The following is a 14381-nucleotide window of genomic DNA, read 5'->3' as shown; positions in this document are numbered from 1 at the left end:
CAAATTCAATTCATTTGCATTCATAGTTGCTGGCCTTTTTCTGAATATTTGATAGAAAAGTACAAATGAAAAGTTGAAACCGATAGTCATGACGAAATGAAACCCTTTTCGCTGACGCTGATTAGTTTTCGCTGACTGAAGCGGTGCTGCTTCTGTTGAAACCACTGCTTCATTGTTGAGTGACGCTATGCAATTGAAGGTGACGTTGGTCCTGTGCTCAATATACGACAAGTTAGAATATACGAATGTTTTTCCATCTATCGCCGCTAGCAAGTAAATTTCTGAGAAGTTATCAAGCCGGTTTTGTAGACAGGTAATCGACAACGAAGCAAATCTTTATGTTGCAGCAGATGCTCCAAAAATGCACACAAGCTAATCGATTTCAAGACAGCATATGATCATATCGACTGTGAAAAGCTATGGAAAATAATGGACGAAAATGAATTTCTAATTTTACAACAGTACACAGATAGCATTATGTGCTGATCGCTGATCCAGATGCGTTGAATTGACTCAGCTCACGGACCGTTGCTGTTCTGCTGCTCAAGGTAATTAGAGTAATTCCCGGTGAAATGAGTAAAACCAACATGACACTCTCCGATTAAAATGCTACTTACAACAGTTCTTTCCTCAGTGAAAGAACTCATTCTTTTTTCACAGGCCTCATACGGACAAGCATACGGACGATAGGCATAATGGACGATAGGCATGATGATTGTTAGGCATAATGGATAAAAGGCATGTTGGATGTTAGGCATAATGGACGATTGTCAAAATGAACAATAGGCAGAAGAGACCTGTAGTGGCTGACACTTCCGACGGCGGATCGCCGGCAACCGTCGCGACCTGCGCCCGTCTCGCCCTGAATCGACTATAAAAAATCTTTAAAACATTTTTCACGAAATATACCAAAAGGTCGTTATGCCAAATGTTTTTCTGCCAAATTGGCCCTTATATTTATGCCGATGTTTTTATGGCAAACGACGTTATTCCAAGCAGCATTTAGCCAAATGAATTTATGTTAAATGGATGGCCTTGGTTCTCGTTGTATTCTGACGCAGCGATGATTGTCTTAAGTGGAAACTTATGGACCTAAGGAAAGTGAAATTTTGTAAATTATGCCTAACGTCCATTACGCATATCGTCCATTATGCCCACCGTCTATTATGCCTAATGTCCGTGTGCCTATGGTCCGTATGCCTAACCTCCGTTTGAATCCACGTATGTATTTGAGCGGATATTTTTCTGCTTTCTATACCAATTATAGTCATTCGCTGGCACATTCCTTTTGTTACTGTTGAACATCTCTTGAGAAATAACACTGCGAACAACGCCAATTATAAAACTGCATAATTTTCTGTGTCCCATATAAAACAATTTACTCCAAGGGTACTTGGACTTAACTTTCGTGCTTGTGTACAAGCAAAACCACTTCTAATTACTGCCAGCCACAGTCAAAGTGTTTACAAATTAACGTCTGTGAAGCATAAATCAAATTAAAGCGCTCGCAGCTGATGGCACAAGGATTTGGCGACGGGACAACAAACGCGCGAAGTTTAAACATAATTAGGTAAGCGCACTCTGTTGTTGCCGCCGGGAATGTTTCATCGCTTGTTCCCACAGTACAGACAGGTGAGCCAGCTTTCTGCGGCGATCTCGTTCTAATTTTTTAATGACTTTAACGTTACATGAAGCCCACGGCTATTTGTCGTTCCTTGAACTTATACCAGTGTTGCAGTATTGTCATCTAAATTAAGTGTAATTCGTTTACTGTACAAAGTGTCCTCCATAATAATATTTATTGGGGTAAGAAAAAAAACTGTTTGTTAACTGTTACTGAAAAAAAATAGATTCTAATAAACAAGTCGTAGGTTTCGACTAAATATATCTTTTCACACTCCTTTTAATACAAACTCATATTCTTAAGAAAACTGCAAGCCTTTTCCCTATGACGATTGATAATGTTTTAACTTCCGATAAGCAAACTTACAGCGGAATAAATAAGGTTTGGCAATATGTTCGATGCATTAACACTACAAAAGATTTTGGCATTCACTTGCTTTACTGTCGGATGTTGGCGAAAATGTCCCTCGGGCAGTGAAACGGCTGCCGAAGGATTTCCATTTGTCGACTTCTTGGGCTGCGCGAGCAACAGCGGCATCCATCGGAACGGTCGCTTTCCGATTCGCTTCCTTCGATTGCCAGTCGGTAGTGCTGAATGGTTTCCCAGCAGGTGCGGTGAAAGTTTTCATACAATTTCAGTAGATCGTTCTCGTAGTATCGCGCCCGCGGGGAATTGAGCGCGTATCGGTCGTCCTCCAAGGGAGGTGGATGTAGGAAAAGTGGTTCCACAAAAAGGTTCGGAAGGGTATCGCATTGTGCTGGCTCACGTACAATGGGTTTTGATTCGCGCAAAAGTTTTCGGTTTGGAATGCTGCAACTTTTTCTTATTGAAGGGATAGGTGGAGAAACGGCTGTTTCTTTTTTATCTTCAAAACAAATATTCGACAGGTTGAACGTACCGATTTGTGCGTGGGATTCGTGAATTTTCCGCTTTGATTGTTTGACGATTTTTCCTAACGAAGAAGGAACGTCAAATGATGCCGGCGGGGTGTTATTTTCCTTGCACTGCTTCTTTTTAGTTGAGAATACAGGAAACACATGTTGGAAAAATGACAACCTGTCATCCGGATCTAGTGCAATGTTAAGAAATGAATCTCGCTCTTGGCGTGGTTGTTTGCGAGTTTCCGCTCTTACAGGTTTAGGTGGGATACCCTTCCTCTCCCTAGGTCCTCTTTGGTCAACCGGACTGGTTTCAATTATCTTTTTCGTAGGCACGGGGTAAAACTTTGGTAGCGGAAGCTTGTTTGGAGGTTTGTTTTCGATAATCGTCATCGGTTCGTCTTTGCGTCGTTTTTCGACGTGAGGGATTGCAGGAGGTTTACCGAAGAAGTCGATCTTTTGTCGGGCTTCTGACTTGGAATCTGCCTTTGACAGGAAAGTTGATTTGTCCGAGTTGCTGTGCTTTTCTTTTTTCACCGGTATGTCAAAAATATTTGTCTGGAGCCATTCACTGCACTTGCGAAACGTGTTGTTCGGGGAAAGACCCGGTTGGCTGAGTCCATAAAGGATATCCTCCTCATCCGGCTGAGACATGTCTTCAAGTTTCGGAAAATTTGAACTGTGCTGTCCTCGGCTGTGCGAGTTGTTCGGGCCTTTGACGACAGCCGACGTTGGTTTCCGTCTGCGTTCCAAACAAATCCGATATTGTTTTAGGCAACGAGATAAACAGTTTCGTACGATAGGTTCGTTTTGTTGCGTTAGCAGTTCATTGTTGGGAAAAGTCACGACTATTAAATAATCTATGGTTTGCTGATGCTGGGTAAGAACTTCATTCACTATTGGCGGGAGCACGTCGGTGGGTTGCTGATTTACGAACGTAACCTGGACCGGTTCCAATGCTTGACGAGCTTCACGTCGACTGAAAAAGCATTCAGCAAGAATGTTGTCCTTGCGGCAGGTGGTCACGTCAACATCGGACTCTTTCAAATCGTACAGCTCGCAATATTTCGGCAACAGAGCGGTTAGCCTGGAAAACAATGGAAAATGTTGGTGGAGTCACAAACAAACAGGCAGATAGTGAATCGTTCTGGATTTATGTTTCCAATTTGATGAGATTTATGGCCCCGTGTGGTCCCGTGAGAGTATGAACAATATTGCAAACGAGACGTTGATATGCAGAGTGATAGCCAAAGTTGAAACAAATTGATTCTTCGAGGTATACTGATTCTTTATGATCATTTATCACAACGAGAATTCCATTTGTGGTGTAGTAAGGTAACATAAATAACACTTCTTTCAGACTGACCGTATGTGACTCATAAAATTCAAAATGATTTCAAGTCTATTTCTCTTTCTGTTTTCTCTGATTAAATGATGTCGTTGCTGTGACGGAAAAACCGAGCAGGATTGTTGACTTTTGGTATTTACAGTTTCAGGTAGTATTTTATTTTAGACTATGTTAAGAAATCAACTCAAATTTCATGATTTTGTCAAAGTTCGTGAATTAATTAGAAACAATCTTATTTAATATGAGTCACCATGACGTTCAATTCATTGAAATCCCATATAGCCCTAGCTGTGCTGGCTGCCGGCCAAATGGAATTAAAATAAATAAATAAAATTCATTGAAATCGATTATAGCTTATTTTCAAATTAAAGTGTATCCAAAATGAGAAGTATCATGAAAACTTATTCGCAATGGTTTTTCTGATCTAAATGCTGTTTTCAGGACAGGTCTGAAAATGTACCAAGTTAGGTTGTTTAATCGAATAAAATGAGAATTTGTGAAAGATAATCAGGTAAGTATTTCAAAAGCATCTTAGAGCCGAGGTAGCTCATGCTATTTCAAGCAGTCGTCTCCATTCAAGTCGATCTTGGGTCACTCGTCGCCGTCCGACATTCTTACGACGTGTCCGGCCCATCGTAGCCTACCGACTTCCGCCAGATGTACAATGGGAATCTCTTCAAGCAGTGCCTGTAGCTCGTAATTCATACGCCTCTCCCACTCTCCGCTTTTAGTTTGTACGTTGCCAAATGTACTCCATGAGTCACGTCACAGCTTCACGTTCATAAAAAACCATCGAAGCGTTTTGCGACGAGCAAAGTAGGCCCAATTTGCCGCTTAAATTCACCGCAAGATCTTCTTACCAGTGTTGTTGTCCACGGTCACCAGCGATCCCCAATATACGAATTCATCTACCACTTCTAGTTCGTCGCCGTCACCGGTTACCGTCCGTGGGATGCGCGCGTTTGTTTCTTTTTAGCCTTTTCCTTACATGTATTTGATTTTCGACGCATTTGTCTTTAGCGAAATCCTTCTAGACTTCACTTTTAGGCTGGTGTAGTTTGCCCCCGCCATCACAAAGTTCCTGGCTATGATATCAAAGTCATCTGCAAAGCCTAAGAGTTGGCTACCTTGGTGAAAATCGTGCCTCTCGTTTCGTTGCCCAGTCGTCAGATCACTCCCTCATAAGCGATGTTGAACAGCATGCTGCAGGATAAGCCATCAGGGATTCCGTGTTTTGCAATATTACTCAAAATACATTAAGCTATAAAATTGTTGAAGTGAATATCGGTCTATCTTGTCTCGTCTTCCAGATAATTGTTGGATTATGGTTAATTTAAGGGTCACCCTAAAATAGCTCTTGCCAAAAAAAGCGGCATCCTAAATTAAGATTTTGTCTAAATTGTAAATTGTCTAAAATCAACGACTACTGAGTAAACAATTTATTCCACCTATTTTGGCTTCTTGGACCGCAGTGCATTGTCTGTCATAACTGGTCTTGATCGACTGTATCGTATGCTGCGTTGAAATCAATGAAAATGTGATGCGTGAAATCAATGAAGATGTGATGCGTAGGCTCATTGTACTCCCGACATTTTTGCAAGATCTGTCGGATGGTGAAAATTTGGTCCGAAGTGGTGCGAGCCCCATGAAGCCCGCCTGATAATTCCCTACTAAACCTTGCTATCGGTGACAGTCGGCGTAATAGGATTTGGGAGAGTACCTTGTGCGTACGCAGTGTTTTCCAGCGTTATGCCGCGGTAGTTGCAGCATTCGAGCCGATCACCCTTTTTGGGACAAACCACTTCTTCCATCCATTCCTCCGGTAGATTCTCCTCCTCTCAAATCTTGGAAATTAGCCAGTGTAGATTCGTTGCCATCATTTCAGGGCAATGTATATAAATCTCGGCCGGCAGGCGGTCCTTATCAGCGGCTTTGTTGGTAGTCAGCAACTCGATTTCTCGTTTGACTTCTTGGAAATTGGGTGCTGGGACATTACCAGGTTAACTCGTTTCGCATCCCTTTGTAACTTCGCTGTTAAGGTGTTCATCGAAGAACTGCAAAACCTTACATCGATGAGAATATGGTCGATTTTGTTCAATGTTCGTTGGTTAGGTGATCTTTTAGTGACATTCTGGATACCTTTGCGAGGGAAAAAAGTACTTCTAATAACCAGGCATCGGAAAGCTGCAAAGTTGATGCCTCGTTGGCCGTTAGCGTTCGTGTAGATGCATAGTGGTCAAATATTGAAAAAACGCGGACATTAGCAATTGGGTAAAAATGCGTAATTTTTTAAGGGTGATGTCTTCAGAGAAGTTTAATAACGAAATACAGCGCATCTTTCTGCACTATTAGGGTGACCGTGAATTTACCTATTAGGAAGATACGAACTTTTGTTTTTTTAAATAACATACTAAAATAAGCAACCTTTCTTAATATAGTAACTATCTATCTCTTACCGGTTGCGAAATATAATTATGTGTTTAAAAAGAGCACTTAAAAATCAGTTATGTTCAATAACATTGCACACGATTTTTTATTGCTTTCGAGTGTTCTACAAAGTTATTCAGTATGCTAAAATACACATTTAAATACGCATAAATACATATGCGTCCTAGCGACAAACAGTTCTTAGAGAAAATTTGTATTTTAACATACTGAATCTTCAAAAGGGCCTCCGACTCGAATGCAGCAATAGAGTAATTCTCGCTGAATTACGAGGCAAATATTGATTTAAATATTGGAAATTTTGCACTTGTTTAGTTGAAAATGGTTAAAAAATAAAAATTGCACTTTTAATACCTCGAAACAGTTCATCAAAGGGCCCAAAAGCTTCGAAAAAAGTTAAATTTTTAGTTTCATTGAAAGTTGAATGTGATCTATATGATGTGATGTTCTTTAAATTTGCAATGAAACAACTAACAAATGACATGGTTTTGTAAAGCATAAGAACAGGGCATTCAAATGGAATGCGATCAAATCCAACATGGCCGCCAAAAATTTTTTATTCCATTTGAATACCCTGTTCTTTATCTTTACAGAGCCATGCCATTTGTTAGTTATTGCATTGTAAATTTAGGGAATATCACATCATATAGAACTCAAGGTTTGCTAAAAATTCAACTTTTTTCGAAGCTTTCCGTCCGTTTGGCCAACGAGGGGTCCACTGTTTCGAGGTATTCAAGGTGCAGTTCTGATTTTTAAACCATAACGCCAAAGATACGCTCCACAACGGGCCAAAAGTTCACCTTGTAACACAAATTCCGAGAATTCAACTTGCAGACAAACCATTGTTTGTTCATTGACTTTTTGAAGGCGGCGTACGATGCAGTTAAGCGAAATGAATTGTGGCGAATTATGCTTGAACATGGCTTTGCAACAAAATTGATTAGGCGGCTAGGTGGTTTAGAATGAGGAATTAGAAATGCGGGTGAGATACCGGAGCAGTTTGTGACGTCAGATGAATTTTGGTTCAATTATTTTTTTAATTAAAGCAGGGATCTAAATGGTGAAGTGCGGGATCTGGATAGTGAGTGCAAAATGAAAGAAAGTTGGTCCAGCAAATAAGTAAGTAAGTCTTTAGCACTTCGGAGAAGGCACACTTTTCATTTCCATTTTTCTTATATGTTTATGCTATAACATAGGTATTTGGGAACAGATAGAATACCATATAACAGACGCTTCATCTATCTTTCGGATTAGAAAAAGGTCCATTCGCAGTACGGAGGTCTCTAGTTTTTTCTTCGAAATTCAGCTCCTTTTTCCAAAACAAACATTCCCACTAACATGTCAAAAAATAAATAAACACTACATTCAGCCACTTACTTCTTGCTCCTAAAAACGACCTCCGACGTGGTCAAATCCTGCAGCGAGAACGACCGGTCGTAATGGATCAGTGCCAGCAAACGCAAATCCACCAGCAGCCGACGGTAATCCTGCTGGATCGATCGGTCCCGCTGTCGCTGGGGTTCATCGTAGAAGATGTTTTTCAGTGTGACAGTCGTACCCCGGGAGCTGCGGGTATAGTGGTACTGTGAAACCGACTGGAAATTGCGCAGCTGTTGTGATCCTCCGGCACCGATGCCGGACGCTTGCTTGAAAAGCCTTGAGTTGGGTTTAGCGCCCGTCGGCGCACCACCATCCACGGATTCAATCAGAATTTCCTCGCACTTGCCGATGATCTCCGACAGGGATGAGCTCGTCAGGCGGGCAAACCGTTTTGTTGGTTTCTTCTTCTCGAAATCGATGTTTAGCAGACAACTATGCGTGCGTGTGTGTGATATGTAACCGAGATGGAAGCAGATATTTTTTTCATCGCAAATAGCAAATAAAAATTCTTACCTATTCCCAATGCTCCGGAGGTCTTCCCCGTTGATACCATCACCGTTGTCTAGTACTTGCAACCAGAATAATTCCAAACAGATCCGAATTGCGATGGAGGAGCTATTTGCGTCGAGGGAATTTTTCAGCTGTCGGAGAAAAATAATATGTCAAGTTGTGAAGGGCTGATGTTACTAGGAAAAGATTGTAATTTGTTCGTTATCTATAGCTGGAAGATGAAGGATGGGTACTCATAAGTAGATACTTACCAGTGCGGTAACAATTTCGGAAAGCGATTCCATCGATGTTTTGCGACCCATATGAAGGGTCAAAAGGTAAACATACGGATGTGATTGACTTTGATATTTTTTATTTACAGTTTGTCTGGGTTGGCCATGCTGTTGCTGCTGCTGTTACTGGCTTACACATTATAATAAAAGGATGGCAATATTATGACAATATAGAATGAACGAGATAGCTAGTGGCTTGGTTCGCTGGAAGGTTTATAATCCTCCGATGGGTCATTTTGTACGATTATTGGCAAATGATTGCTTCTGGTGCTTTTGTTGTGTGCATTGTAAATAATACCTACTGTAGTTATGGTCCGGACTGTTGACAACTGCGAAGTGGAGCATCGGATGGCTGTTCCTATTGATCTGAATTCATTTGAGAAATATAACAAATCAACCGGAGCATTGATTTACAATGAATTGAGCAATAAAGGAATAATGATGCATTATCTGCATTATATAAACAAAGAAATTGGTGACTTTAACGGCAACATTTTGCATGATCTCATAAACGTGCACGTACATACTCAAACATACTCAGACTCAGACATTTTTGGTCACGCACAATACCTGATTGAAGAAGACGAGATGATTCACCTGTACTTGGCAGAAAATATTATGGACCATTTTTCGACACCATCGAACCGTGATCAAGATTTGCAGATGGTGTCAATTCAGCATCATATTGCTATTACTGGTGCTGCTACTTTTGGTGCTGACGGTGAATATTATATGCCGGCAGACGTGCGATTTTTATCACGAAATTTTGCCGCCGTTCGCGTGATGTTAGGTTATTTACACCTAACTAGAATTTTGAGATTGAGAAAATTGTTTACTGGCTCAGCAAGAAAAGCATCTTAATAAAAACAAATCGGATCAACCGGGCGTGCCACACGTGGCTGCCGGCTTCGCCGTCAGATACCTGCTAATAAAAGAATTCATTTAATGAATCCTAGCGTGTGCGTGCCGGTGGATTGCTGTAATTTTATTACACTGGTGAATCGTGTTTGCTTCATGCGAAAAACCCTGTTTTGAACACTTTTTTACAAAGCAATGTCTCACAATAATGAAAAGAATAATTTCTCCATACAATAACTGCACTTTTTGAAAAGCAAACCTTAGGTACTCAAGAGATTTGTTTTTTGAGAAAGAAGCTCTCAATTAACATAATTTGATCTTAGCTTACTTTATCATGTGAAGCGAATGATAAAGACATGAACTTTTTTATGGCTGATCAAAAAGTTTTTGAATTCTGCTCCAACATTTGAACTTAAATTTGGTTTGCGTTGCAGGTACTTATCCATTCATTTCTGTTTGAATAGAAACGAAACCGAAACATTTAAGGTTATTTAAAATTTTACTGCGAACGTGTTTTCCTTTTCAATATATTTTCTTCTTATCAGTTCAATTTAGTAAAACTTTTATTTTCAAACTTTCCGAAAGTGGTGAAAGTTTCACTTTCCATTCAGCTGTCAGTCGCTCAACCGCATTCTCCTGGTTTGTTCCGACCGAAGCAACGCTCCACACAGAAAAGTCAGTCAATAAAAGCATTTTATGATCATTTCTCCCGCTCGATTCCAATTGAAATTCCGCGTAGGTGTGTATAACATCGCCACATTTTATCATATCGCATTTCCTTATTTTTATGCTCATTCCAGAAATAACACACCGCTTCCAGACCGCCCGTTCGGAAGTTCGCGCTCTGCTGTTGCAGTGTCTGCTACCCTGGCTGGAGAACGTGGAACTGGTTGCAACCAGTGTTCCGCCGGCTACGCCACTTTCCTATATTATGGTAAGTACGTGAAACGAACGAAAACCGTCGTTCATATTATATAAATGTTGGTCATATTTTCATCACAAATGTTCTGAATATTATTGAATGCCAAATATCAAAATCTATGAGTAGCTCACAAAAGTGCACAGCATATTCAGAATCATGGGACCAATTTTAACCCATACGTTATTAATTTTTTATCCATTACAATAAATATGTACAAAGCTGTAAAGGAGACTCGAGTTTTTATTACATTCAATAAAGTGTACAAAGCAAAGCCTAGGTGCTACATTCCGTTTTTGAAACTACTTGTTTTTCTCTATTTTTTATTCGACGGACTTTGCATCTAGTTGGGCTTCTGCTACGACTCTATGAACTCTCACAGCCTTTCCCAGCTGAAATTTAAACATTTGACGAACATTGGGAGGCTGAACTGTACAACGATGCAAATAATGTAATTAAAATGAGTTGATTTTTTTTACCGACTTGATTGCAGTAGGCACCTTCAATTAAATGCTCATTATGTGCAGTGAAATTTCATTGCAATAGTCAACAAATATTGTGGACAAAATGAAAACGCCAGTAACGAACATGCACTTGATTTTGAGGCAAATACAATTGTATTTGCTTCTCAAATTAATAGTTAGTAGGCATTTTATATAATTTTTAGTAGGTTTATACAGGCCGGACTCGATTATCCGGGGATTCGATTAACCGGGGTTTCGATTATCCGGGGATTCGATTATCCGGGTTTTTAGACTCGATTATCCGGGTGAAAAAAAAATTTTTTTTTTCACTGATTTATTTTAAATCCAAATGTTGTAGTTTTCATGCTACATGATGATTCCAACTAGACAAGCATCGATTCACCTCCCTAAAGCTACAAAATTCCTTTCTTATATCCCTTTTATCGGCGAACAAAACAAAAATAAATCCTGGGATGATGAAATCAATTTTTTTTACTTAAAAATCATCATCACCATCATCATTATCATCATTATCATCATTATCGTAATCAGTAAAAAAAAATTCAAAAAAGGAATTTTATGACTTTAGGGGAGATTGATCAATAAAAAAAACATTTATAATATCTAAATATTGAAAAACATAACATACAAAAAATAATATTGTACCAAAAAAAAATCATCAGTGGAAAAAATCGTAAGAAAGGATTTTTCTGACTTTTGGGAAGATAGATCAATAATAAATAAAACATTTCTGATACCTAAAAGTCAAAAAACTTGACATTCCAAAAAAAAATTGTACCAAAAATGATGATTCGATTATCCGGGTGATTCGATTATCCGGGCTGAAAATAAAAATGAGCACCCGGATAATCGAGTCCGGGCTGTAATGCATTTTTTTGTTAGATTATAGTCACTTTAACAGCTTGTCATTCGTGACTTCTGCGGGGTTGGGATTTGAACTCGGGTCCTCGGCGTGAGAGGCGGGAATGCTGACTACTACGCCGGGACTGACCCCTTATAATGCATTAAGTCAATCAAATTCGAATGAAAATGATCCCAAATTAACCCTTAAATGCGCACGCTGAAAAATTCATTTATAAAGAAAACTTATCTAAAGGCGGTAAACCTAATTTACTCTGGGGATGTTTTTCAATATGTTGTTTTAAAGCAACATTGCGCATTTAAGGGTTAAACCTAAAATCCCAACCCCGCAGAAGTCACGAATGACCTAAGCTGTTAAAGTGACTAAAATCTAACAGAAAAAAACTATAATAGCCGAAATACTCCTAAAAGCCAAAAACATCAGAAATAAAGCGCTATAAGTTTAGAATGGTTGGAAATGATAGAAAGGTTTGGAAGAATATTATCCAGCATGCAACTTAGAAGGGCTGAGAAACGGTTTGAAAGGCCAGAAAAAGACGAAAAACGTTCCCAAAAATGCCGAAAAAAGAAATGATGTCGTATTCTTGAACTGGTTGCAAAAGCGATAGTAAAGACCAAAAAACCAAATATTTTTGAATTATGCTCGGAATGGTCGCAAAACGCTTCTTAGAAACAGAAGATGCCAAAAGAAGAATTGGTTCAAAATTAAGCATAAAGGCGCCGAAAATGTTTGTAAAGGGCACAAAAGACGTCAAAAGAAAATTATCCAAAAGAAAACGGACAGAAACGCCGCTGAAGCCTAAAAATGGCTAAAAATAAGCAACAAAATTGGTGCACATTAAGCTTTATGCCCATAAATACTTTAATGTCCATAAAACGTATTTCAAGTTAAGAAAAAGCTATAAAACTGTCAGACTATAAAACAAATTTGATAAAACTATAGAACTATAAAACTTTAAAACTATAAAACTATAAAACTATAAGACTATAAGAGTTTTATAATAAAGTTATAAAATTATAAAATTCCAAAATTATGAAGCTCCAGTTCAAGCTTTACCAGTAAAATAGAAAGCAGAAAAATAGAAATAACGGGTGACAACTAAAATTTTGGAATTTTTTTCTCAAGTTGTCAAAAAAGACAAAGATACATGAAGAAGATCTGATTTACCGAAATTAAAGATACATTATCCATTGTTGAAAAAAAGTTAGTGTACATTTGAAAGCGAAGCTTTCGTTTGATTGGGCGCACTGAGACAGATTTTTCGGGTCGTGTTTTTGGGTAAAAATGGGATCGAATGGGTATTCAGGAACGATTGTGTTTTTTTGGCGTAATGCAATGATGTTCTATCCGGCCAAAACACGTATTGTCCGTAGAAACGGGATCAAAATTTTCTTCAAACATTCGTATGGTGCATCTTAATTGATAGCCAAACCAGAGGGCTTGTTGTTGAAGAAACGAGAAAGAGAACGATGTCCTTGTGCGTCCATAATTTTGGCTGGTCTTCCACTATTTTACTTGCGAATAGTTGTTGGACATCTTAGGATATGGTAAATAGTCGAAGCCGCAACATATACGTTTTTTTAAATGTTGTGCCGTATACTTTTTGCCGAGATTTCTGTGGAAGTTCGTAGAAGTGTACAATACGCTTCCGAAATGCTTCTTGTTTCGACGTCAAATTCAGCAAAACAAGGCAAGCATAAACAAAATAAAATTTTGACAAAAAGAGAAGAGAAAGAGCTAGCACATACATACTCTCATTTCTCTCTGAGCTCGTTTGTTGTTGAGTATAGGGGCCTCAAAAAAAAAATCCCAAATTTTAGTTGTCACCCGTTAGTTAAAGAATAACAGTAAGTATGGAAAATAATAATTTTCAAAATTATCGTTTCTGAATTTCATAAAATTTTGTACACAAACTGAGTAGGAAGACTTATAAACGAAAATAATTTTTTAAATCATTTCCAACTTTCCCAAAAAATTCCAAGGGATTTCCTTTGGATTTTTTCTTGCGAATGTCAGAATCAGGGATGGTTCGATCACTTTGACTCAATTTTGATTCATTTGACAGTACTGTCACAGCCGAGCCAAATACGAAATACTGGGTAAGGAAGGTTCAAGTAACGCTTATTAAGGTTGTATAACGTACCTCTTTACCCAAACTATTATACAGACTTAATAAGCTTTGTTTGAATGACGCTCTCCTGCCTTTTTTCCGCCTTGTCTCCCCTGAGATGCTAGCAACGCCTTCGTTTCTTTACATTCTTTTTCCATGCCCTCCGTGGATTGTATAAATTAAACTACTGTTATAGTGCATTAATTAAATGCCTGACCTCATTACAAAGGTCGAGACAAAAACACTAGGTTGGCCTATTAGAAAACTAGTAAAACAGCAAGTAAAAAATTAGAATGGTTAAATAATAGTTAAATAATAACTATACTACTATAGTTGAAGTAACAAGTATAAATGTAAAGAGTAAAGAGTGAAAATGAGACAAAATAAAGTAAGTAAAAGAGTTGAAAAAATTAAACAACATATAAACATAAGAACATAAGAAAATGCAAAATTGAAGAAATAGATTCGAACGAACAAACTAGGAAATCAAAAACGGAATAGTAATATAATTTATTTATTTATTTATTTATGAAAATTCATTCGACACAATATTGTCTTGATGAACACTAATATAGACTAACTAAAAGTTATATATTGTTACACTTTTACACAAAACTACACTTAAACAGCGCACAGCTATCGTCTCTGCAAGAGTCGTCTTTTAAAAGTGCCATGGTAATGTCAAAATCG

General features: G+C 38.5%; 1 protein-coding gene across 3 annotated transcripts in view; it reads left to right on the top strand.

Annotated features, from left to right (window-relative positions):
- The window catches only part of LOC128738231 (protein furry), a 159020-nt gene that overhangs the window by 75293 nt on the left and 69346 nt on the right, over positions 1-14381 (top strand). For all 3 annotated transcript variants that reach the window (XM_053833220.1, XM_053833217.1, XM_053833219.1), the window contains one exon: positions 10116-10249. In XM_053833220.1, coding sequence (XP_053689195.1) covers positions 10116-10249 — 134 coding nt within the window. The remainder of the gene's footprint in view (positions 1-10115; positions 10250-14381) is intronic.

The sequence above is a fragment of the Sabethes cyaneus genome, chromosome 2 (assembly GCF_943734655.1).
Source record: "Sabethes cyaneus chromosome 2, idSabCyanKW18_F2, whole genome shotgun sequence".
NCBI classification, from domain to species: domain Eukaryota; kingdom Metazoa; phylum Arthropoda; class Insecta; order Diptera; family Culicidae; genus Sabethes; species Sabethes cyaneus.
Note: the sequence above shows the minus strand (reverse complement) of the source record. Positions and strands in the feature narration are given on the sequence as shown.